General features: G+C 47.6%; 1 protein-coding gene across 12 annotated transcripts in view; it reads left to right on the top strand.

The window, feature by feature from the left end:
* MAP7D2 (MAP7 domain containing 2) overlaps positions 1 to 25,239 on the top strand; it is a 105,911-nt gene extending 80,672 nt beyond the window's left edge. For 10 of the 12 annotated variants that reach the window (XM_059911150.1, XM_059911162.1, XM_059911161.1 and 7 more), the window contains 9 exons: positions 6,767 to 7,035; positions 7,613 to 7,745; positions 15,030 to 15,255; positions 16,007 to 16,111; positions 17,068 to 17,124; positions 17,577 to 17,655; positions 18,366 to 18,552; positions 21,708 to 21,983; positions 23,725 to 25,239. In XM_059911150.1, the coding sequence (XP_059767133.1) occupies positions 6,767 to 7,035; positions 7,613 to 7,745; positions 15,030 to 15,255; positions 16,007 to 16,111; positions 17,068 to 17,124; positions 17,577 to 17,655; positions 18,366 to 18,552; positions 21,708 to 21,957 (1,306 nt within the window). In that variant the 3' untranslated portion in view covers positions 21,958 to 21,983; positions 23,725 to 25,239. Of the gene's footprint in view, positions 1 to 6,766; positions 7,036 to 7,612; positions 7,746 to 15,029; positions 15,256 to 16,006; positions 16,112 to 17,067; positions 17,125 to 17,576; positions 17,656 to 18,365; positions 18,553 to 21,707; positions 21,984 to 23,724 lie in introns of those variants that run through there. The other 2 variants (XM_059911156.1, XM_059911155.1) reach the window with 2 other exon arrangements.
* Positions 25,240 to 25,587: the final 348 nt, after the last annotated feature.

Genomic DNA, 25,587 nt, shown 5'->3' with positions numbered 1-25,587 from the left:
TTCAATGGGATGGAAAAATAAACTCAAGAAGATCATGTGGGATGGGAGGAGATATTATTGTGGCCATCTTTAGAAAATATAAGCTGCCAAAGATAATGACTTTCAGAGATAGCTTACCTGAGATCAATTTTGTATCAGGAATCTAGGTTAATTTCATTTTATCATGCGTTAGAAACAAAACAGTCCACATGAGGGAAGAAATTAAGGCGAAGTTGTATGGATGGCCCCAAATAAGCACCTCCCTCTCCGAATCACAGGCTCCTGGAGCCAGCCTATTTCTCTGGTGGTTGAGGACATTTAATCAATCCTTGCCAAGCACCATTCTCATAGGCTTCTCTGTAGATGGGTGGCATGGTTTTCCCTGCCCACAGATGAGCATCTGCAGTGGATCAGGGCTCCCTGCAGTGACAATTTAACTATTGTTTGTGTTACCACCATCCTTCTCAAATAGGCTTTTACATTCTTACCTGAAAATTTTCTTGAAAAGGATAATTGAAAATGTTAAGTTATACCCCCCCTCACACCCATACTTATCTGCTCACCCAGTCCTTGTCCTGCATTTGTCCGTCTTAGTAGAGGATAATTTGAGTTTAGACCAATTTTTTAAAACCTTTTTATTTTGAAATCATTTCAACCCTATAGAAGAATTGCAAGACTAGAACTTGACTCATCCTGTTAGCATTTAGCCACACTTGCTTCATCATTCCCATCCCCTACTCACTCTCACATAGTCTCCATAGGCACACACACACACACACACACACACACATATTTTCCAAGAACCATTTGAGAATCAGTTGCAGACATCATGACCCTTTATACCTAAGAATGAAGACATTCTTTTGTATAACCACAGTACAATTGTGAAAAATCAGAAAAGTTAACATTTGACATGATGTTGTTACTTAATTTACAGACTGTATGCAACTTTTGCCTGTTGTCCCAGTGAGATCCTCTGGAACAGTTTTTTTTCCTGGTCCAGAATCCAACCCAGCGTCCCACATTGCAATTAGTTGTCTTGTCTCCTTAGACTGCGTTAACTTGCAACAGTTCTTCAGCCTTTCTTTATGACCCTGACATTTTTAAAGAGCACAGACCGGTTTTTTTTTTGTTTTTTTTTTTTTTGAGGACTGTCCTTCAGTTTGAGTCAGTCTGCTGTTTCCTCATGATTAGACTCAGGTTATACATTTGGGGCAGGAATCCCGTGGAAGGGATGTTGGTTCCTTCTCAGCGCATCTTATCAGGAGGCCATGATGTCAAGTTGTTTCATTACTGGTGATGGTAACTTTGATCACTGGGTTAAGGTGGTATCCACAGGTTTCTGTGGTATAAAATTGCTCTTTTTCTCTCTGGAAAGTAAATAGTAAAATGGGACCATTGACAAATAGACTTCTCAGAATGTTGGCCAAGCTGTGCTGACGAGGCCACAGACCCCTCCCATCTTGTGAGTGGGCTGTGTTCACTGTGCCTGGAGTTAAGGGGCTTTGGAAAAAATAGAACTAGATTCCAAGATGTGGGGTGAAAAAAGTCCTTTGGGGATCTGCTTTGCAGTAAACTCATGTTCAGAAGCATGACAGCCCTCTCCCGAGAGTTCTTCTTGCTGCTCTACTTACAGAGGTGTCTGTTCATATTTCCTACCAGTCATGGAACCTCAAAAGGTTATATAATCCTGCCTTGTGCATCAGGAAGGCCTATCTCTACCACCCCAACAAAATTTGTGAATTCCCTTTGTTAGATGTTTAATCATTGGAAGTATTGAACTTTTAAAACTTGGAGTGGAAAAGCTATAAAAAAGCAAGATGAAAAATCAAGTGACGTGACTCTCTCATCTGTTTACACCTCTTGGGAAAGGTCATTTAAGCACTTAGGATTTTGGTTTTCGTATCTAAAATATGGTTAATGGTAATTTCCTACCTTCCTCACTGGGTTATTGTGGTGACCAAATAAACCGTTATTAAATAGATGAGACGGTACTTAAAAACAAAACTCTATGAAAGCACAGTGAGTTCCCTGATTGATTTGTGTTTAATTTCTTTCATCAGCCAAGATATCTATTTCTAGGAAATTGGGGAAACAGTAGCTTTGCCAGACTTCGTTTGGCTTGCAGTAAGTGGTGTGAGCAGGAGACCAGAGAGCCTCGGGGTCTGCCAGACAGACCAGCATTGCCCGGTTCAAGCTTCCCACGCTCAGCAGCTCTTGCGGGCAAGGTGCTACATCCACGTAGGGAAGTAGTGAGGCAGGTTGAGCAGGAAACTCTATGGATCTGGAGGGAACTTCTAAGATTGTATTCTGTATTTTGGTCATTCGCTGTTAAAAAAATCAATGATTCACCTACACTTCTCTAATTTGAAGGTCATGTTTGTATTGTGCGTACGAGGTGTGTGTGTGTGCGTTCTCATTTATTCTGTTTATTGGGCAAGGGCTGGAGTAGGGGAATGTAGATGGACTCCTTAGTATGTTGAGTTTTATCCCAAATAATTCACCCTTACTTTTCAGGTAGCAATTATTTTTAGATGTGTGCTCATGGATAATTGGCCCAGTATTATTTAGAACAGAACCTTACAGTCTGTGGTGCGAACAGAACCTACGCGTGACTGTTCTCTTAAGGCAAGTTGAAACAAGGCTGAGCAGGGCTGAGTAGGTCTGAGGCTGTCAGAACCTCTCACACCCAGGGCAGACCAGCTTCTCCCCTGGGATTGTAGTCCTGCCCTGCATGTCCCTCTTACAGGCTCCGGGCACACTGACTGAGGGTGTGACTGGCATCGGGCTCATTCCCTTCCGTGAGTGAGCCATTTAGACCAGACCCTGGGGTCGTGTTGGGATCCAGATGCTGGCATTCTGCTACTAAGGCAAGACTATAGAATGAAGTGGGCCTGCAGCCAGTTCAGGCCCCTTACCCACTCCCCCTAGTCCAGCCCCGGGGACTCTCCTGGTGGGAGTGGGGTCTGCAGAAGAGCTCCTCGCGTGTCTGCCCATGCGCAGCAGAGGCGCCTGCACCAGGACCCCGGGGGGAACCCACCTCTCAGGCACCGCTGAGGGAAGCTCAGATGTGCGCTCGCTGCAGGCAGGTGCCCGAGAGAACTCAAATGGACTGGGCAGTGGGTGCCCAGCACCTCTGCTCTGTCTCACCAAGCAGAGAAGTCATGCCCCACTCCTTGGGGAGGAGGTTGAGGGCAAGGAAGAAGAGCAAACGGCTTTTTGCCAGTCCTTTCAATAGCAGAAGTTCCTATTTAATGAGTCAAGATAGGAATGCTTATGGGAGGAGAAGGTGTTTCTGTCCGCGTCATCTACCATAAAATAGCAGTCTTTCCTGTTGCCTCTCTCTCCAAATCCCACATCCAGGAGTAATTGTTTGCCATTGCCCGTCCCTGCACAGTGGTTGGACCGGAGCTGCACAGAGCATGCACTTGACATTCCAGGGAGTAAGTGACGTGTTTTGATCGCCTCAGTGCATTAGACCAGGTCCTTTAAGACACCCTCCTGGTGGTTATAGCAGCAGTATGGCCCTAGACGACAGCGTGGAAGGAGAGTGTTGCCAAGCAGAAGATCCCCTGCTGTACGGTGGTACAGGCTGTTTGAACCTAAATGCAGGTTTTTGCAGCTGATTGGAAAACGATGCTTAATGGAGCGCTGTCATCATGAGGTAGCGGGGCTTGTGGTTTCCCCCGTTTTACTTTTTCCTCCTGCTTTTGGTTCGTTCTTGTCTGTGAGGATAATTCGGATTTTTATTTTATATGTTTCACTAACACCGATATAACAGCTGTTGTGTGCTTACTCTGTGCCAGGTCTAAAATGAACATCTGGGGATCGTGGTGACCCCAAGCTCTGGCTTAGCCACCATTGCGACACAGGGAGTAGGGCCAAGTTGGAAGAAGTGGAGTCAGGGAGTCATGGGCACAGACCGCAGTTCTGTGGCTTACTTAACCTCTCTAAGCCCGCTTCCTACCTCCATAAAGTGACCCTAATAATAGTACCTGTGTCATACCAGTTTTTGACAACTAAAAGAGACATACACGTATACACACATACATACACAAATACACTTAGCAGCACAGGGGCTGGTGTGCAGACAGCCCTCAGGAAGTGTGGACACAGTTCTGGAGGGTGCTAGAGGAAGTGTGAGCTCCAGATCACTGGGGGAGGGATCCAGGTGCGGCCCTGGCTGTCTGAACACAGAAGGCACTGATGATGCCCTCTCAAGCCAGGGCTCTCAGGAGACTCTCAGGCGGGCCTCGGGGGGCGTGGGGATTCGGACACTGCCCCTCAACCAGAGCAGCACCACTTTTACCTGCTTTATACGGATAGAAGGGGCGTGGGGGCGCTATATGTATGTCTCACCTCAGTGGTTCTCAGCTGGGGGTGATCTTGCCCCTGCGGGGGCATTTGACAATGTCTGCAGACATTTTTGATTGTCACGCCTGTGGTGGGTCGGGGGGAGTGGAGATTGCTACTGGCATCTAGCGGGTTGAGGCCAGGGATGCTGCTGAACGGTGCACAGAATAGCTCCACAGCAAGGAATGATTCAGCCCCAAATGTCATGGCAGGATTGAGAAACCCTGGTACACATGCATACGTATATGGAGGAAGCAAGAGGATTCTGTGCCTGGCTTTTATTTGGTTAGGGTCTAGGAACAAAGGTAGAAAACCAAGGTTATATAGAAACGCCTGCTTGTCAAGAGGTCCCTCGGGAATGGTGGGGCCTGAGTTGGCTGAGCCCCAGGGCAGAGGGAGAACAGTCTGCAAAGAGGAGGCACCGTCCACGTGGACGAGGTGTCACGGGGGTTCTGTGTGGCTCCAGGCCTAACAGAATGGTGGCACAAGGGAAGTCGGTGTGGCGAGTATGAAGTGATTCTTTCTGGGGTCACAGTGGTCCAGCTAGGGAGCAGACTGCCAGAGAAGGGTGGACAGTCCACCGTGGAAGTGGGATCTGGACTGATTCCATATCAGTAAAATGGTTGATGCTGAAATAACTGAATTTTTAAAATTCAGATCACGTTCAAGTCGTATTCATTGGGTCATTGTGTGGCCCTCAGCCTGGCATTAACTGAGAAAACGTGTTCTCCTTGGCACCCGGAGCTGGGTTTTTACCATGAGAGCATCATTGGAAAACTGGCCTGCATCTTTTCCAGTCCACATACCACTTGAGGATTATTTTCCAGCTCAAGACCAAGTTTAATATTGATCTGATTATATTTTTTCCTTACCACCAGGATCTGATTAGGAAACTCTTTAGGTCTCTGGTGAGAAATTGGCCTTTAATATTACGTTGAGTTGCCATTTTTATTTCTGTTTTTATAGATCAAAAATGGTTGAACATTAGCAATTTCATATGGTTCAGCCTGCTACAGGATTGAGAGTGACAATGCGTAATTTACGAACAGATTACTTTATGTTCTTCCTAAAAAGTACTCTGTACAAATGTCTCACCCCTGTGCGAACTTTGGGTACCCTCGGCAACTGAAGCTAGGCTGTTATCTACGTCACCAGGAGCCAGGCCTAGGCCAGCACACCTGTAATGGACCTTCTTCCAACAGATGTAAGACAGGGTCCTGCATTTTAACAAAGTGGTGTTTTCCTCGGTAGACACGGGCTTGCCCTCACCTTTTGCGTCTTCCCAGTAGCAGGAGAGAGTCTTTTAAACCTTAGGAACCTCCAAAAAGACACCCCCTGTCCCCACCTCTTGGCTGACTTTGTTTCTCAGAACTTGAAAAGGAACCAGATGTCAATTATACCTCAGTAGTGGTGAATTAAAAAAAAAAAGGAACTAGAAACATTGAAGACATTATGCAGAGGGAAATAAGCCGGACACAAAAGGGCAAATGCTGTATGATTCCACTTCTATGAGGTATGCGGAATTGTCAAATTCCTGGAGACAGAAAGTGGCAAGGTGGTTGCCAGGGGCTGGGGAGAGGTGGGAATATGGAGTTAGTGTTTAAAGAGTACAGAGTTCTGGAGATGGACGGTGGGGATGGTTGCACCACAGAGTGAATGTACTTAATGCCACTGAACTGTACACTTCAAAGTGGTTAAGATGGTAAAGTTCATGTTGTTTGTATTTTGCCATAATAGAAAAAAATGGGAGCAGGGTCGTTCATTGCCATATGCTGAAGCCACATCCAACCCTGGTGCTCCTCTAAAAAGAGGAGGTAGGAAAATGCCTAACACTTTATTCTTATGTTGTCGTCAAACTTAAGTGAAATTCGGACATGACGTCATCGGCTGGGCTTCCTAAAATATTGTCCCTTCCACCAGGGACATCTTCTAGATACCATATGTTCCTGTTAGGGTGATAATACTTCAGGGACTTCTTACTTACTTACTTACTTACTTACTTATTTATTTATATTTCTTGGCTGCGTTGGGTCTTCGTTGCCGCATGCAGGCTTTCTCTAGTTGCGGCGAGTGGGGGCTACTCTTCGTTGCGGTGCGCTGGCTTCTCGTTGCACTAGCTTCTCTTGTTGCAGAGCACGGACTCTAGGCACGCGGGCTTCAGTAGTTGTGGCGTGCGGGCTTAGTTGCTCCGCGGCATGTGGGATCTTCCTGGACCAGGGCTTGAACCCGTGTCCCCTGCATTGGCAGGCGGATTCTTAACCACTGCGCCACCAGGGAAGTCCTACTTCAGGGACTTCTGAGTGTGTGCTCCACCTTACATTTGTTCCCCTTGAAGGGTGAAATTGTTCAACTCTTTGGAACCAGGTATCTTTGGAACAGAGGGTTCTGTGGTCAGGCCCGGTAATCATCTTCTGGCGTGGTTTTGGTTTTCCAGGGCAACTTCAAAAGCATATCCACAGTCTCCAAAGAACGTGAAGCCGCCATACCCAGGGTCTCCGGTGAAGTACCGCTTCCCCGCCTTTTCTGGCCAGGAAACACCCAAGAAGAAAGCAGAGAAAGAGAAGAGCAACAAGGAAAGGGAGGGCGCCCTGGCTCAGCAGGCAGCCGGCCCACCTGGGGAGGAGGCCCCAGAGAAGCACGTGGCAGACAGACACGCCACCGAGAAGCATGAGGCCGCGGCAGGGAAGGCCGAGGGTGGTGGAGGTAGGCCCTCCTCGCCCTGCTGGTTCTCCCTCTGACTCCATCCACGCGGCAGTCTCGGGTTTGGGGAAGAGACGGGGATTTTTCCCGGAGACAACTCCATGCCCTCGTGCCACTCTCTCAGGCTTGCATGTCACCCCGAGTCCTTCCCCTCGCTCTCCTAAGGGTCTCCTGGCAGAGGAGACCGAGGGGCTGACGCTGCTCCTAGCCGTGGAAGCCCACGGGGGTGCTCAGCTGCATCCAGCCAGCATCTGCCCTTCCCACAGAGCGGGTCTTCCTTTAGTCCTTGAAGCTTCCGTGACAGCTGCGGTGGGTTCACCCAGATCGGCGCAGCGGTGGTGGCTGCCTTGGGACTTGCTGGTGACCCTGTCTCTCCCCGTCGCCTTTCCACTGCCCTCCGTGGTGGAATGCGTCCAGGGTCACAGCCAGCCTGTTGCAGCCTCTCTGCTTGGTGGCTGATTGTGCTGGTCCTGGCAGCATTTCCCATCACCCACTGGGTTGGATTTTTCAATTCCAAGTGGTAGCTGCCGTGTGAGTGCAGTCACTGTTTCATTTCCCTTGATCTTTTCCTCCAACGCAGCCTCGTGGAAGCCCACAGCGGGCACCACTGATGCAGGAGAGGCCGCAAAGATGCTGGCCGAAAAGAGACGACAGGCCCGGCTGCAGAAGGAACAGGAGGAGCAAGAACGTCTGGAGAAGGAAGAGCAAGACAGGTAAGGGGGTGCTCAGACCTTTTCAGATCACGCGGAAGCTCCCAGCTCCTGGATCTCAGGGTTACCGACAGCCCCTGTTCTCAGCATGGACTCTAGGACCAGCCAGGCCTCGTAGAGCTATCAAAGGAGTTTGAGTTTTGTTTATAGAATGAGGTTCTGCCTGAAAAGACAGGAGGTTCCGGATGTAGACATCTTGATTCTGCTTCCTGAATCATGTTTTTTCCCCCAAATTATTCTAACTCTCACCCCCAGGTAAGAGAAAGGAGGGTTGAGCAGAGGCTCCTAGCTGGGGCCGAAGCCGACCTCATAGTCCTTGAGACGCGAGGTACGGGGACTCCCATCCTGGAGCACGAAAGAAGATGTCTTGGCAGTGGTCCCTAAACTTCGGAGGGTGTCAGAGTCAGTCAGGGGTTGCGGTGAAAATACAGAGGCCCAGGCCGTGTCCCGCTTCAGTAGCTCACCAGGGTTTGAGAACCACTGCATTGGCCCCTGGGGCACTTGGTCAAAATACAGACAGTTCTGCCTATTCTGGTCTTAGTATTCAGAGAGAAATGCATGTTGAAGGGCAAGGTAGATTTTATCATTAAGTTGATAAAGGAAGCTCTTAGGATGACCACAGAGTCCAGTCCAGCACTGGTGAGAGGATTTAATGTGACAGGGAGCCAGCCACGTGGCCGTGCTTCACTCAGCCATGGCGCTGAGTTTAATCAGTGATAGAATATTCTTCATCCTTAAGTGACCTTGGCAAGTCTTTTGTGGTCTGTCATTACACTTCTGCTGATTTATTTATTTGAAGGGGTAGCGGGGAGGTCTGGCTGGTTCCTTCTTTGAACTCTGGACTTCTCTGATGATTTTCCCACCTCCAACCTTTTGGTCAACAGCAGCAGGTCTTTTTATTGAGTGGTGTGCTTGGGCTGGGTTGGGTGGGCCGCAGGATGTGTGAAGGGAGGTCCCAGGAGAGGAAGGTGAGTCGCAGGACCTCAGTGACAGGGCTTGGGATGTGCAGGCCCTGAGCAGGTGAGTCGCGTGCCTGTAGCTTGTGCTAGGGAAGGTGCAGCTCTCTGCCTTCCAGCCAGCAGCCTGTCCCGTTTCCTTCACAGCGCAGCTCCTCAAAGAATTGACTGTACTGCCTGTCTCTATTTCCTCTACTCACACTCAGTCTGCAGACCTCACACTCAGCATTCCTCCTAATTGCCAGACTCCTAATCCATTTCTTGGTTGGCTTTGACCGTGTCGCGCTTGCCCTTGCTTCTCTGGCCTCTCCTTCTCAGTCTCCTCTGTCTCCCGCTCAGCCCCTCACGCATCACCTGGGCGCCCAGCCCTCAGTCCTTGGCCAGCTTCACCTGACAAGCCCTTCCCGAGCAGCGCTGTGCCCTCCTGCCCTGCCCGCACCCCCATCGCGCTGCCAGCTTCCTCTGGCTTCAAAGTTTGGGGCTCGCATTTCACACAGCGTCCTCATGCTCAGCATTTGAGGTGCTGACCCAACTCTGCTCTCATCTCCCTTTCTGCCCTCATCTTTTCTTTGCCTCGTTTTACCATCTATTTCTGAAGCTAATTTCATCTTGCTCTGTAAACCTTCAGTACTTCCTGGTACAAGGGAGGCATTAAATCACACATGTGTACTGATGCCTCCTGAACCTGTGCTGTCCAGTACCACCGCCTCTAGTCCCAGGCGGCCACCGAAATGGAAATACACTAAGATCAAGTCCAATTCAGTTTCCCAGCCGTATGGCCACATTTCAAATGCTCAGTAGCTACATGGCTAGTGGCTACCATATCGGACTGCACAAATCTCTAGAACGTTTCCCTCATCACAGCAAGGTCTATTGGCTAGCACTGGTCTAGAACCTGCAGGCAGTATTTCCAACTGCTTTATGCTTTCCTTTAAGTGTGTCCCACACGCATCTGAAATTGAGCATTTCCAAAGCACACCTTAGTGTCTTTCTCGCAGACTTCCTTTTCCTTTCACAAGCTCTGTCCTCCATGTCTCCAGGCACCCAGATCAGAAGTGTCCGAGCCAGCTCTCAACTTTCCCCTCTCCTTCCTCCTCAGTATCCCGTCCCCTGTCAGGTCTGTCTCGGCCGCCTCTAGCATCTCTCTCGTCTCCCTTCCCCTCCAGCCACTCCTCCCCTCCTGAGCTCTGACCCCTGTGGTCTCTCACCTGGACTGTGTCCGTGGCATCCGCACTGAGCTCCCTGCTCTAGGTCTCCCAGAGCTCATCCACTGTCTACACTGTGTCCCCAGTGCCTGTTCTCAAATAAGTGTCCTTGTCCTGCTCCTGTCCTTTAACAAGCCAGTGACTCCCCTGCCCACAGGAGGCCTGCCACAGCCTGAGCACCCCCGTCCCCTGCAGCTCCACACCTCCTCATCTGCTTTCACGCTGCCTCCCGTGGCCTCGAGCTCCTTGTCACCAGACACATTTTCCATTCTCCGACTCGGGTCAAGCCTTGCTCCCTGTCTGCAAGCCTTTCCAGCCCTGCCCCTGGGAGAGAACAGAACTCTCCCACTCTTCACCCACCCAGCCCGGCTGGTCGGCTGATCACAGAGCCTCCTCATTTGTTCACAGGCCTACTTCCCCCAACTAAGCACCTTAAAAGGCCGGGATACAGTCTTTGGATCACTGGTGCTGGCGCTCAGTAAACATACAGGAAAGGTAGAGAAGGAGGAAGAGGCCCAACTGAGAAGCCATTGCAATCGCGGGTTAAGAGGAGGCAGCGCAGTGTGGTGGAGCTGGAGCTGGAGGAGAGAAGGCGGGTTCAACAGAAATGGGCCCATTCAAAGTCGACACCAAGGTTTGATTCTAAGCACTTAGGAGAATGGTACACCCAATGACAGATAAAGGAAGGACAGAAGGAATTGATTTTAGAGGGTAAAAACAAGCCATGTGATTGTAGATAAACTAAGTTTTAAGGTGCCTGCAAGATATCCAGGTGATTAGAAATGGAATTGAAGCCTGGGGCCTAGGTAAAAATGAGAGCAATACACTCGACCCAAAATCAGTTTTCCCCTCTCTTGCCAGAATATGAAGCTTTGCTAGCACCACGTGGGAGGTGAGAAAGTACAGGACCACACAACCAGGGCCTGGAACACAGCGGACACCTCTTGGAATAAGATCATCCTCACGCCTGTTTTGTGCTTAAGAGTCAGTAGTTGAAGCCACACAAGTGTAGTTGCCAGATGAGAGAATATAGAGAAAATAAAGATACTTGAGCCAAACCGTGGAAAGCCAATCACTGTCACAAACTGGTGAGGAAAATGCCATCCGAGTCAGGGACGAGACTGCTCAGAGCAGAAGGGCTGACAAGGTGTCCAGACAGCTGGGCCCGGAGAAAGGGCAAATGCTGGTCCAGTCCCCGCTAGCAGTGACCCTGGGGGTCTCCTGGAAGCATGTAGAACAGGGCACGGCACCTGGGCTCGTGGATGGCCCAAGATAGAAATCAGGATTCTTGGAGTTGGAGCAAGAAACCCTAGACCCTGGGTCCGCCCCGGGGAAGGCACTGGCAGAAACTAGAAGCAAAGAGATCTTACTGGGATTCCAAAATGAGTCACGTTAAGAAGTTAAGATAGCTGCTGTGGGCGCAAGTGGAAAGGTAGTTGAGTTAGGCACCCTCCATCAGCAGGGTCGCATAGCCAGGCTGCAGCTCGGTGTCCGTGCCAGAGGTGGCCCGGCCCTGCCGGCAGAGGTCCTGGCACCGCTCAGCCCTGGCAGCTCGTCGGTTGAGCCTCCGGGTGGTGGGCTGTCGGAGTAAGAGCTGGGCAGGCAGGGCCATTCTGGCGCGGGGGGTGGCGGCCGAGTCAGGAAGGGAGAGCCAGGCCCTCACAGGAGGGAAGTCGAATGCCGCCTGCACCTGCGAGACGTGTCAAGGCTGGGGAAAGCCCGTTCGTTGGTCTTGGGGTTTAGGACATGAATGGAGGTTTGGGGGGAAATCATGGAGAGGGGTGGAGACATAAGCAGCTTGGCCGAGGTGAGAGGGCGGAGGCCCTGAATCTCAGCAGAATGTAGGGGAGAGGGGACTGAGGAGAATTGTTTGGGAGGCCTGAGGCCTGAGTGTTTTGCAGGCTGTGGGAAGGTCCGTGTAGAAGGGCAAAGCAATGGAAGGAAGAGAGGGGAACGGTGGAAGGAACTCGGGTGCGGGAGGGTGTGGAATTAATAGTGTGGTTGGTGGCATTTATAATCCTTTGCATCTAAGCAGAAGAAAGGGGACATTTCCTGAGCAGGAATGCTGTAGAGGAGTGAAGTTTAGGAAGCGCAGATCAGGTGGCCCCGGTCTTCTCTGTAAAGTGGTTGCTGATGCCGTCGACTAAGGAGGATGTGGAAGACGGTGGAGAAGTGGAGGTTTGGACTGTTCCCCTGGGGGTCTGGGAGATGAGGATGGATGGCTGGCGTGGCGGCTGAGGCCCAGGGAAAGATGACCAGTCGGCCTTGTCTGGGCCTTACTCCAACCAGTGTTGACAACCCAGGAGGGCCCAGAGTGGCCCCCATGCCATCCCACAGATGCTCAGGAGTGGCTGGGCAGCCTGGGCGCCCTGAGAGAAGAGGGAGTAGATGCAGGGACGGCACAGAGCTGCCCGGGGCCGGTCAGGAGAGAAGGCGGCGAGGGACGGGTGAGGGCAGGTCAAAGAAGGGGAAGGTTAGGACATTGAAGGTTAAGCTTTTTTAAATGAAAACTTTTAAGCACGTAAGGAAGGGAGAAAGTGAAACCCACATACTCATCCGGAGATTGAACGAGCCGAGACTGAACATGTGTCAGGGACATGGTGCAAATGTGAGAGGGTGGGACGAGAGGGGGCCGGGGTCTGGAGGTTGAGAGATGGGGGTCGTTACACAGAAGACCCTCACCGGTGGTTAGGAACGGGGATGAGGGATGCAGCCACTGAATGATGACTACAGTGCACAGCTTTCTGCTACTTTCTACCTGGTGAGGAAGGGGGGTAGGTTTGGGGTGGGTGACAGGAGTACACGTGGGTCTGGTGAGCTCCGGAGGGAGCCGGTACGACGGCAAGGGCAGTGGGGTTGGGCTGCCTGCAGCAGAGGGGCACCGGGGAGATGACACAGCCGTGTCCTCTCTGGTTCGTTAAGCAGGGAGAGAAAGAATGTTTATTCTTGGAGAGAATTTTGAGAGGCTTGGTTTCACACAGGGAAAGCCAGTTCTTAGCTACTTTGGGGGAAGCAGAGTGTGGTTAAATGGAGGGAATTTTGTCTGTAGGGGCTTATGGGCCTGTGGGGAGGAATTCGTGCTGTGGGTGATGACGGGGATTATGGAGACCTAGGGGCTGAGAGGATGCGTTACTGCATGGCTATGCATCGGGCACCTCTGAAGTCCTCATGGTAAAACGGAAGAAACCGAGTGGCTTTTCAGATCCTAAGGATGAAGTAGTTTGTGGGTCAATTTATATACGTCTCCTTTGTGTATTAACTTCTCTGAGACAGTCACAACTGGCTCCTTAAAAGAGAGAGAAATACTAAAACAGTGCTCTGATTAACCTTGGGAGAAGTTCTGTTATTGACACATCCGGTTTTTATAATCCTGTGTTGGGCATCCTAGTCTTTCATTGAGGAATCTAAGAACTGGTGAGTTTCTTTCTGACTAGACCCCATAATGCTCTTCTCCAAAGTTCTCCAGAATATTTGTTAGTAATTTCAGTTGTTCCAGCTTTTAGGCACTGCACCCTCTGCGAACATAGAATACCTGTCATGTCCCATTGTAGTTTTAGGCTAATGTCTTTGTGTATTTTTTTACCTTTTAAAATATTTCTTTGGTGGCGCATAGGCTAATTGCCTCCGTGATTCCTGAAGCCAACCGTTAGGGTGGAAGGATGTTGTTTTTAAGTCTTGATCATTTATAACAATATACCAGCGCCCCAGTAAGTCAGTGATACATGCTTCCAAATAAAGGTAATTTCTGAAAAACATACAGATTTATAGATGCGCTTAAAAGGACACTGGGAATTGAAGAGAGCGTTCATTTTAAATTGTAAAACAAACTAGCATTTGAGAATCTGCCCAGGACCAGGCATTGTGCTAAGTGCTTCCCATGCATTATCTCATTTAATTCCCACAGTGATGTCGAGGAGCCAGTAATATAGCTATTCCCATTTTTTTTAAATGGGCGTCAGAAATGTTGAGTGACTTTCCAAGGAAGGGTCACACAGCAAGTGGCACAATCAGAATGCAGTCTTGGTCTTGCCCGTGTGGCACATTGCCAGTCAGTAACTCACTGCAAAATGAGTATAGTTATCCACATTTTTTCATAGAAGAGGAAAGTGACACACGTGAGCAGGAAGAACGTTAGAAATGTAAAAACAAGCACTTAGACTTTACAGAGTTTTCCCTCACTGCTTAAGCTCTTTATCATTACATCGCTGACCATTCATCTGTGGATGAAAAATGTCTAAATGCCATTTAATTTTCATTTAGCAAAGAATAAAAGCTAAAAATTTTTTTTAAAGAATGCCAAAATAAATGGAAAATAGATGCTTTAATTCCTTAAATGTCAAGTTTCTGTTGAGCATTTTCTTCCATTTGCTGCTTCAGAAGTCACATACTAATTAAAACCAAAGTGAACTTTTTGAGCTCCTAGTCACTGCTCTCAAATTGCTGACTGGCACAGATGTGACCACTGAGACACTTTGAGGTTTTTGTTTTGTTTTGTTTTTCTAGCTTAAGTTGGTTTTTTTTTTAACATCTTTATTGGAGTATAATTGCTTTACAATGTTGTATTAGTTTCTGCTTTATAACAAAGTGAATCAGCCATACGTATACATATATCCCCATATCCCCTCCCTCTTGCGTCGCCCTCCCACCCTCCCTATCCCACCCCTCTAGGTGGACACAAAGCACCGAACTGATCTCCCTGTGCTATGCGGCTGCTTCCCACTAACTATCCATTTTACATTTGGTAGTGCGTTTAAGTTGGTTTTAAATATTTATCCTACTCAGCTTTTAAGGAATTCTCATTAAATAAGAATGATGGGTCTGTGGTCATTTGTAAATTGGCTAGGGAACATCTGTGTCTTCATTACAGTCTGTTCACAAATCAATACATTATTACTCTGGGTATCACAGAATTTAAAGTCCACCCTGGTTAATATTTTGTTGGTAACCGTATGGACTGGAGCGGCTTTCTGGGAAGGATGAGTCGTTTTCTTAAGTGGGTGCTAACTCACGTGCATGTGTCTGTGACAGTGTCACGTGCTATGCGCTGCTGTTGGCACACAGCTCTTGGTAGTTTACCTTTTCGGCACTTCGTCGTTGTCTTCTAACATCAGTTATGTTCTCAAAAGGCTGGAGAGAGAGGAATTGCAAAGAAAGGCAGAGGAGGAAAGACCTCGCCTAGAAGAAGCAGCCCGTAAGCAGGAAGAGGAAAAGAAGCGGCAGGAGGAAGAAGAGAAAAGGAAGGCGGCAGAGGAGGCCAAGCGGAGGGCCAAGGAGGAGCTGCTGTTGAAAGAAGAGCAAGAAAAGGAAAAACAAGAAAAAGAAAAGCAGGAAAAGGCCATGATTGAAAAGCAGGTACTGTGCAGGTCTTTATATAGACTTTCCTTAAGGGCCTTAGTTAGTATTAGGTAAAATTAGTTAAATTTGGATGACTCATAACGTTTACTTGAAGTTTTTCTTTAGCTGGGCTAGTTAATAAATATGAGTTACTTTGGGCAATAGAAGTGAAGTTGGTAATATTTGCTATATGTCCGTTTGGGTTCCCCCGAAGGCAGACCCTGGCTGAGAACTTGGGTGCCAGTAGTTTATCTGGGAGATGATCGCAGGAAGCTGGTAGGGAAGTGAGAGGAAAGCACATTGGTGAGTGGGTTACTGTGGGCAGCTGGAACTTGCTCCCTATGGAACTCTCTGAGAGACTGTGGACCATGCCTTAGAATTATCCCCCTGAGTGGTGAGGAAACTAGGTTATTTGTCTTCCAAGTCCTGCCCCTTATGGTTGAAGGTTACTGAGGGGAAATTAACTTCCTGAAATTTCTAGCCACATGCATACTCATGGCCAGAGACTACCCTCAGACACAAAAAGACCTTGACCTTGTATGCAGACTGTCTGCAGGTGATTTGCATGGTGCACCGAGGTCATATGAGTGAGACCCAACCATGTCTGCCGTGTCATAGAGCAGGCTGTGTAAATCCACATTGAATATTGGAGCAGCACCCACTTTGGGGTAGATGATGAGGTGGAGGAATAGGTGCAACCCCCAGGGAATTAACGAGCGTTTTCTTTAGCTTAGTAAAGCCTATCCCTTCTTTTACATGCTTCTACCAGAAGGAAGCAGCAGAAGCAAAGGCCCAGGAGGCAGCTAAACAGATGCGTCTAGAAAGAGAGCAGATCATGCTACAGATTGAACAGGAGCGACTGGAGAGGAAGAAGGTAAGGGCTAAGGGATCAGGAGTACTTAGGGTGAGGTAGGGACAGGAAGTGAGTCCAGTTACGTTCTGCAGTTGTTGGGTACGGTGCTCTTAAAATTGTTATTTAGGTTGATTTCGTTGATCATACTGTTGTGTCTTTATTAGTTTTCTGTCATCTTGTTCTTTCATTTACTGAGAGAGGGGTATTGAAAGCTCCATCTGTGATTATGTATTTCTCCATTACTCCTTCCAGTTCTATACATCTTTGTTTTTATATACATAATTTGAAGCTCTACTGTTAGGTGGATTTATATTTTAAATTATTAAATTTTCCCATTGAATTGACCCTTTTATCATTATGAAACGTCCTTCTTTATCTCTAGTAATATTTCTTAAAGTCTACTTTGTCAGCCCTTTTATGATTAGCACCTGCATGATAAATTTTTTCACTTTGAACCTATGTGTGTCCTTATAAATGTGCCTCTTATAAACAGCATATAGTCAGGATTTGTTATTTTAATCCAGTTTGACAGTTTTTGTCTTTTAATTGGGGTGTTTAGGCCGTTTAATGACGGGTAAAGGGTTTAAGGAGGCTGATTATAAAGCTCCATTCTCATGGTGTCCAATCTGTAGCCTCCCCTTCTGCACCTCAGCTTGGCTTTCTTTAGGGTGGTCCTCTTGAATGACAGGTAGTGATTTGTTGATTTCTAGGTAACTTAAGGAGAGGAAGGAGAAAGATGGGATATAAATTGTTGATTCTAGATACTTACTAGTTCACTCCTTAAGCATTTGACCTTGTTCGTGTGGCAGAGGTGTATGTCTGCAAAATCAATGGAAAACCTTTCGATACACATTATCCTCTGCTGATGTTTCTTTTTTACAAGTTTTGTGAGGAATGTGAAATTGCATATAGACCTGGCTTACTTGTATATGTTTTTGGTCTTGTAGTTCTCTTACCTGGTTCTTTTTGGTTCCCAGAGAATAGATGAAATTATGAAGAGAACAAGGAAGAGTGATGTGTCTCTGGAAGTGAAGGTAGGCATTCAGAGTACCATTTTCATAATTCATGTACTGAGAAGAACAGAATGGTGGGATATATTCAGTGACATTGTAGGTCTCAGAGAGGATTAACCAGAAAAAAATGGGCTCTTCCTTGCTTTGTTCCTGGCTAGATTAAGGAGGCTGTAGGTCCCTGAAAGGAAAGAGGAGTCTAAGAGAGGAATTTCAGAGACGGGGTGATAACAAAAAAATGTCCTCAGGGAAGTGGTGGTAGGGATGCAGGGAGAAGCATTATAGTCCACAGATAAAAAAAGAGAATGGTGGCATATTAATAAGGGAAACACAGCTGATTTGTAATAACCTCAGAAAATTCAAAGAATTACCGTGGAACAGACACTTGGCCCAGCATGGTTCCAAATATCCTCTGATACTTTTCAAAAGCACTTATCTTTCTACATAAAGCCAACCTTCCCTCTATTTGTTTTCAGAAAGAAGACCCGAAAGTGGAGCTTCAGCCTGCTGTGTGTGTGGAAAATAAGACAAAACCAGTTGTCCCCAACAAAATAGGTGAGCGTGAGGTCTGGTTCTTAGGTTCTTCCTTTCAGGAGGTGAGGGCTCATGGCGCTTCCTGTGGGGCTAGCACCCACGGGTCCTAAGAGCTTTATTACTGGAAGGGGCCTGTGCACTTTCCCCTCCCTTGTGGAGTTTCCATCTCCAGCACAGGTCTGTCAGGTCCACTTGGAAACCGGCAGGTTCCTCAGTTGCTCTAATAATCCCAGTGCCAGAGCCAGGCCATCTGCTGGCCGGCCTGCTTTCCGGGAAGCTTAATTGCTGGTCAGGTTCTATGAAGAACTGACTCTGCTGTTCTACGGCAGTTTCTTCTGCCTTCCAGAGTTCTGGATAGTCCAGCTCTTTTCTATCATGTATACTTAAAGCTCCTCAGGTTGGACTATTTCGTGGCAGCCAAAATCAGAAAACGCATACCTATCTCAGAGTCACTCTTCACATTTCTCTTTAGCCTTGTGGCTCAAGAGCCTGGGGACCTGTACAGCATATGACAGCATATGACCCCGGTGGGTCATGAGCCCTGCACAGACACTGATGATGTCATTTGTCATCTCTTCCCGCTGGGAAGGTGACTACATGGGGTTCTTTTTACAAAAGATATTGCATTGTTGGTAAAGTAGAGGATTCATTGCCTCTATAGATATTTCCCCTGTTATTTCATTGTTTGGGATATTTTATGATTGACAGAATGGCTTTGTGTTCTCCATCAGAAATCAATGGCTTGAACACCTGCCAGGAAGTTAATGGTGTGGAACGTGCTGCCCCAGAGACTTTCCCCCAGGATGTTTTTGCTAATGGACTTAAACCAGGTGGGGGACTTGTTCATCTGGACACCCTTGATGGGAAATCAAACAGTCTGGATGATTCAACCGAAGAAGTTCAGTCTATGGATGTGAGGTAAGTCCATTGCTTTTGCATTTGAGCCTCATGTCTTCCCCAGATACCTCCACCACCTCTTAGTTGATTTCTTCATCTTTTCCACACCCAAATCTTTGTACACACCTATAGTAGGCACGGTTGCCATTCAGGAAAGCTAACAGTGGTATAATTAATATCCATGTTTTGGGTTGAGTTCCCTAGAAACAGAGCCTGGGACAGGGATTCTAGGGCATGGGATTTATCAGAAGAGAGCTCTCAGGAGAAAGGGGAGGGAGGGAAGCAGGATTGGGCAGGGGGAGTCACTAAGCAAGGATCTGGTCTCAGCTGGTCCCAGTGGAGCTCTGGAGGATGGATTTCCACCAGAGAGGGGTCTGACTGCAGTAAGGGAGGCGGCCTTCATGGCACTGTGTTTGTCAGCCATCGACTGTGGAGCACCCAGGGTGGGGATGCTCCCATCAGCCAAAGGCAATTGTCCAGAGGAAGGGCAGCAGCTGTGAGCCCATAGCAGCTGGGGGGTGGGCGCAACCACAGGTAAAGGGGATCTGGGTGGGGCACCAAAAGGGCCCACTCACTGTGTCCAGTGTCTCATGTTTAAGTAAACTTGTCATTGGAAACTTGATAAAGGAACTAATTTGCTTTCAGATCCTAACAACTTAAGGAATTCTTAACTGGTATATGTTTGTGGATAACATTGCCTGGCAAATTAATCCTGGACCAAAGGAGAGCTCAGTTAGCCCGGGGTTGGGGCAGAGGCGCTGGAACAGTGCAGTGCAGGGCATTCGGGCTGGGGGTCCTCTCTGTGACAGGAGGGAATGCCAGTATTTTGCACAAGCTCTGCCAGAGCTCCAGCCTGCCGGAGCTTACACTTCTCTCCTTGCCTGTGAATACTCAGCCTCAGTCTGGGGGGAGGCAGGTGGGGAGCAGAGCCTTTCCCAGGGCACACTGACTGTAAATATCCCAGCTCGTGCACCCTGGCCTTGAGCCAGATATGGGAGAACCCAGGGTCCAGCTGCTCCGTCACCAGGAGAGCGAGTCCTGCGCAGCCTGAGAGTAGGGCCTCCTCAGGCCTTGCCACCACCCGCCACTGTCGTGGCAGACTTCCTGTAAGTGGTGCCACTCTGCCCCCAGGGGGACAGGGAACTGCTGGGGCGTCTTAAAGGATAACACAATACCTCCCGCCGCCATGTTGAGGCAGTTGTGCTTATTCTTTCTGCCTCTGGGTGGGTGGGGGAGCGGGACAAGACCTGGCACTGGCCATGGTTCAAGGAAGTGAAGGAGCTTTGTGTGTGCACTGCGTTCTTGGTGTGGCCACCTCTGTATTGGAGAAGGGTGACTCCTGGGGGCAGCGCCCAAGCTCGTGGCGCCCTTCTGTCCTCCGCCTGCTCTGACCAGCTGTTCAAACCCTGGGAATGGAGGTGGGCAAGGCGCAGATGGGGCGGGTGTTCCCACTAATGAAGCAGTTTGCCCAGGCTCCGGCCACCAGAAGTGGCGTCAGGTCAGCTGCTGCCCCTTAACTAGGCTCAGTGTGAGGGAGACAGATCATCTGAGCTTCTGCAGTTCAACTCGTTTTTCTAGATTCTTCTCTAAGCTCTTATGGAGGAAGAAAAAAAAACCAGACAAACCTGACAGCAGCCCTACTCTGGCTGTTCAGAGAGACTCCTGGTGAGGGGACCTCAGATCCCAGCCCACCACTCATCTGAGCTAGGCCTCTGGTTGACACACTACGAGAAACTCCTCCTTCCACCTCTAGGGAGAGGAGAGAGAGAGAGACGAGGCCCGCGGGGGTGGGGTGGGGGGGACGGGGGAGTGGAAGCCTCACTTTAGCGAGGGCACCGTGGGAGAGATCGGCTCTGCAGGTGGCCGGGTGGGTGGCGGGGGTCCTTGCTAACGACGTTCCTGGCCTCAGCTGAGCATGTCCTCCAGGTGGCTCCCGCAAAGTCTTCCCCGCGTGGTCGCCTGGGGGGAGAAACGCTTGTTGATTGCATTTTGCAGCGGAGGAAAGTGAGGTCTGGGGAGGGAAAGCTGCTCCCCAGAGGCGGTGCTGATAGAGAGAGGCTGCACCAAGGCACCCCGTGGTGATTAGACACCCCCCCCCCCACCTTCAGCTCACTTTCAGCTTCTGGCATTGGCTCTGTTTGCATTTCCCATTTTAAGGGTTTTGGAAGTGCTTGGCTTCTCTGTAGTAGTGCGCTGGTGCCTGCGGGTTTTTACTTTATTCCCATGGGCAGCGTGAGCTTGGCCTTCGCAGCCCTGCTCAATCTGAAACCACACACCTCAGATGGGACTTGAACCCATGGGCTGGGACTCAAACCCACCGTATTTTAATTGAAATCGCACACCTGGTCTCAGGACTTAATGAAGCTCAGGTTCTTTATGTCTCAGCGCAGAAGGAATTCAGCGAGAGGCAAAGTGATAGGCAAGAAGTAGATTTATTAATATAGAACGCTTGTGAGGGATACAAGTGGGCAGACAAGGGGGCTCTGCCCCAAGAACTAAGTGGGAAAGCCAGTTTATTTAGGGAGATACACACTCCAGAGACAGAGTGCAGGCCATCTCAGAAGGTGAGAGGCGCTGGGAGATGCACGTTCCATGGACAGAATACGGTCAGTCTCAAAAGGCAAGAGTGACCCTGAAATATGGCGGGGTTGGTTTTTATGGGCTGGGTAATTTCATACGCTAACAAGTGTGAGGATTATTCCAACTCTTTTGGAGAGGGGGCGGGGATTTCCAGGAATTGGGCCACCACCTACTTTTTGGCCTTTTATGGTCAGCCTCGGAACTCTCATGGCGCCTGTGCGTTGTCCTTTAGCATATGCTAATGCATTATAATGAGGGTATAATGAGGCTCAGGGTCTAAGGGAAGTCGAATCTTCCACCATCCTGGGTCTAATCGGTTCTAACCAGTTTTTGTATCCTCAAGGGCTATGTCATTTTTTTAAAGGTTGTGCCCTGCCCCCTTCCCTCCTGTCTCAAATCCGCTTCCCTTCTATCAGTGTCTCAGACTTGAACTAACTTGTATCTTTCATAATGTGTTACACACAAGCTCTGGCTCTAAATCCATCTTCTCTAGAAAAGAAGAGTAGTATAACAAAATATGACAAATAGAATTAATAGTTTGTCTGTCTATCTCTCCATCTCTCTCTCTCCCTCCCTCTCTCCCCCTCCCCCTCCAGTCCTGTTTCAAAAGAAGAGCTTATCTCTATCCCAGAATTTTCACCAGTGAGTGAAATGATTCCTGGGGTATCTCTGGACCAAAATGGAACTGGTAATGCCCGAGCACTTCAAGATCTCTTAGATTTCACTGGCCCCCCCATTTTCCCCAAGAGATCCAGTGAAAATCTCAGCCTGGATGACTGTAACAAAAACCTGATCGAAGGATTTAACAGTCCTGGCCAAGAAAATACTCTGAACACCTTCTGTTGACAAATACAACATCTCTTTAATGAAAGGTACAGTCTTTTGATGATAGTCTAAATCTGTAACTCTCCAACTGGGGTTTGTGAAGATAAGATAAACGTCACTCAGCCTCCTAGTCAGTTTTATTTTTACAAAAAGCAAACAAATGTGGACTCATGGTATGTACAAGAATTGAGATGGATTTCAAGTGAATCCTCATCTGAGAGCCTTCTGCGCCACCCCAGCGTGCCCACCCCTGCTGTTCGGGGCAGGGGGTGCATGTAGAAGCACTGGCTAAAAGTTTGACCAACCATCTGTCTCAAGTAGCAACTTTTTACAGACAAAGAGAGAATGCTGTAATAGTGGTGCAAGGTAGTGTTAATAAAATGAACTTCCCCCCTAGTTTTATTCAGTGACATCCCACATCCTATCTAGAATCACTTGTATACATTGGTGAGTGTTGGGCTAAATGGTTTGCTGTTCTGTTGACTTCCTCTGGATTCTTTCAAAGCAAACATCTGTTCTTGGATCATACCTGAAGGAGTAAGGGGGGGAAGAACTGAAGTTTGTGCCCTGAAGCGTTCCCCGCCTTTGGCCTTTTTTTCTTGTCGAAGTGCTTCTAGAAGCTTCTTGTTTGAGTAAGATATATCTATGGGTTATAAACACTGGATTTGTGTGTACTTAGTTATACTCACCTCATACTGGATTTGCTTCAGTTTGGGGCTTATTTTTGAATGATGAAAAACATAATTAGAATCTGTCATCAAATACTTTCATAACTTAGTTCCAGTTGCTCCTCCCATTTTAGACTTAAATTTTTCTATTCTCAGCATTATCTCAGTCACCTTATTTTTTATGATATTCCACTCCTATAATAGAACTTCAATAACTGATATGATTTAGTCCAACCTTTCTATTTCTCAAATGAGGAAACAGGTTGGGGAGGTCACACGGCCGAGGTCACAATGTCTCGTATACTTATTTCTACCTGACCTCAGCTGTTGGCTGTAGACAGTGCATTTTGGAGTTTGCTTCTCTTGGCTCTAGGGGAAGCAGTTGTGGTCCTTTCACACATGAGATGGAATGCATGACAGGCAGTTTTTAGAATAAACCATATCCCTGGTTTGGAAGAGCAGCTGCCTTCTTGGACACTTTAAAAAATTCACCTGAGTATTCTCTTTCCCTGACAGTTACATGGATTAATATTTAGTAAGAGATTTCTCTTGTTGTTAGCATACCTTGCACCCTTCGGTTCACTGACCTCACTATCAGTTAAGGACCAGAAAATCCACAAAACTTAGAAGAGTGTTCATGGCTTCTCAAATCTATTTCCTACATTTCTAACTAAAAGAAGTGCAAAATCCCTGTCCAAAAAAAATCTTGACTAAATAATTGTATTCATACTGCTTGTATATTTTCATCTGTCATATAAGTCTAGTTATCAAATTCTTCTCAGCCAGAGGTGGCAACACGCCCGCTGGAAATGTGTTTGGAAAGGTGTTGTGGGTGGTTGTCACAGTGGCTGGAGGCAGCACTGGCATTTGCGACATTAAACGTCCTGCAGGTTTTAGGACAGTCCCGCGTAAAGAAAATTTGACCCCCTAAAAGAATAGTCCTACACAAAATGCTGCAGCACTTCCGTTGAGAGACTCTATAAGCCAAGGAAAAAGCAATTACCAAGAAGGTAGAAAGTCCCACACTGTGATCATTTTAGTGAGAGAGAATAGATGCTACAACTTGCAAAATACTGTCTCTCCATTGGTTTCACCTGATTTTGGTTTTGAATTGCCACAGGTGGCGTTTGGAGAACCCATGAAGCTGCTGGTAGTCAAATCTGAGCTGCCGGCCCTCTGAAGAAGCTTCTGTCGTCCTTAACCGCTGGATTCCAAACTATTAAATCAAAATGTAACTGTATTCCTACTTAGTATGTCAAATGCTGGCCACTCTCAGTAGACCCTTGAGACGTTGGCCTTGTCGGGCTTTAGCAGAGTTCCATATTACATTTCTATTTATGAGCTTCAGCTGCTGATAAAGCACTTCCTGTACTCTATTATCATAGTGATCCTCTGAATAACCCGTGTGATTTCGGCTTGGAAAGTCACCTTATAACCATTCTTATCCCCAGACTTGGAGCATATAAACATTTAGATGTCTTTTCTTGTAAATATCCTAGACATTTACCCAGACTCTACTTAAACATATACTGAAAACTTGGGCTGCATATCTCCCTGTCTGTGTTTAGAAGGAGAAGAAATTCTGGAACATTTCCCCCATCTCTGGGGTTTCTTTGTTGGAAGTTACTATCAAGAAGCCGTGTTTTATTATTAGACTTAGCCACCTTTAAAATGTGTTGCCCCCCATTGCTCCTTGGGCGGCTAGCGGAGTGAGTCTGGCTGAGTAAGGGAGCCAGTGAACCGCGTGGAAGTCCGTCTGCTCTCTTAGGCGTATTCCTCCAGACTTGGGCACCTGAATCTCCAAGGACCTTTTCATGTTGTACCTTAAATCCTCCAAGCTGTAGTCACTCCAGACCTTCAAGTGGCTTCTGGACTGAATGAATTGTGCACCTCCTGCCCAGGTGGTTGCTTTTCATGTTGTTGCTGTTGTTTTTCTCTTGGCTCTTGGGGCTTTTGTTTGTTTGTTTACTCTAATAAAACCAGGTACAAATGAAAAGCATAGTGCTCTGAGACAGGGGCCCCTGAACTGGACCCAATATGTCACTTGAACAGGCTTGAACCTAAAAACATCTGGACGGGGGACAAATGACGGTAGAATGTATACTTTACACGTTTTATGCCATATAATAATGTGTTTTCTTCATTTCTTGTGGTGAAATGTGACTTTCAGATTAAAATAACCTTTTCTTCTTTGAAACCTTTTTTTTTGTCTTGTACAATAAAGAGTTTAGAAAGATCCATAATTCTGACTGAGGTTTGCAACCAGGAGATACAAAAAAGGTCTCCATAGTAATCTTGTTCATGTGCTCTTAAAACCAGCTACAGTGTAAGACTGTATTAGTTATGGAAACTGTGTACGTTTGTGTATGTGTATATACTAAATAAAATACATGCCTCCAATAATACAGTGCCATGGATCTTGATGAATATCGGGGAAAATCCCTTTTATGACAAGCACATAGAAAATGATAGCATGGTCTGACTTTCAAAAAAACGCCTTGCCATCTTTCTTATAGCCCTATTTTGCTAAATGTCTGTTTTCTTGCAATCCGTTGTACCTCACAGCACCATTGTGATCCTGGTGATGCCTCATTTGCACGATGTGTACCTTGTGTTACCGTGAAATACATTTTCATTGAAGAGTCTGATGGCGTGCTAGTGCTTTGTTTGCTTCTGTAGGCTCGATGAAAAAAATGTGCTGAAACCAAACCAGATACCAGATTTTTGAAAACCTATTTGGAAAAAAAATTTTAAATCCTGTGTGGGTGTCCTTTCCCTGTCTAACTCATTAAAATTCCTCTATTGCCAGTTCCAAGTGAAACCAACTGTGGAAATAAGCTTCAGTGATGAGCTGTCCCAGGACATGATGAACTTGTAAGTAAAGTTGCTGTACTTTCATACCACTGATGCGAGGGACTGCTAGCTAGCTAAGATGCAGTTAACCTTAGTGTAATCTCCAAAAACATTCCGTAGAGCAATCTGG

This window comes from Balaenoptera ricei, chromosome X (genome assembly GCF_028023285.1).
Source record: "Balaenoptera ricei isolate mBalRic1 chromosome X, mBalRic1.hap2, whole genome shotgun sequence".
NCBI classification, from domain to species: Eukaryota; Metazoa; Chordata; class Mammalia; order Artiodactyla; family Balaenopteridae; genus Balaenoptera; species Balaenoptera ricei.
The sequence above is the reverse complement of the archived record's forward strand: the minus strand, read 5'-3'. Positions and strand labels throughout refer to the sequence as shown.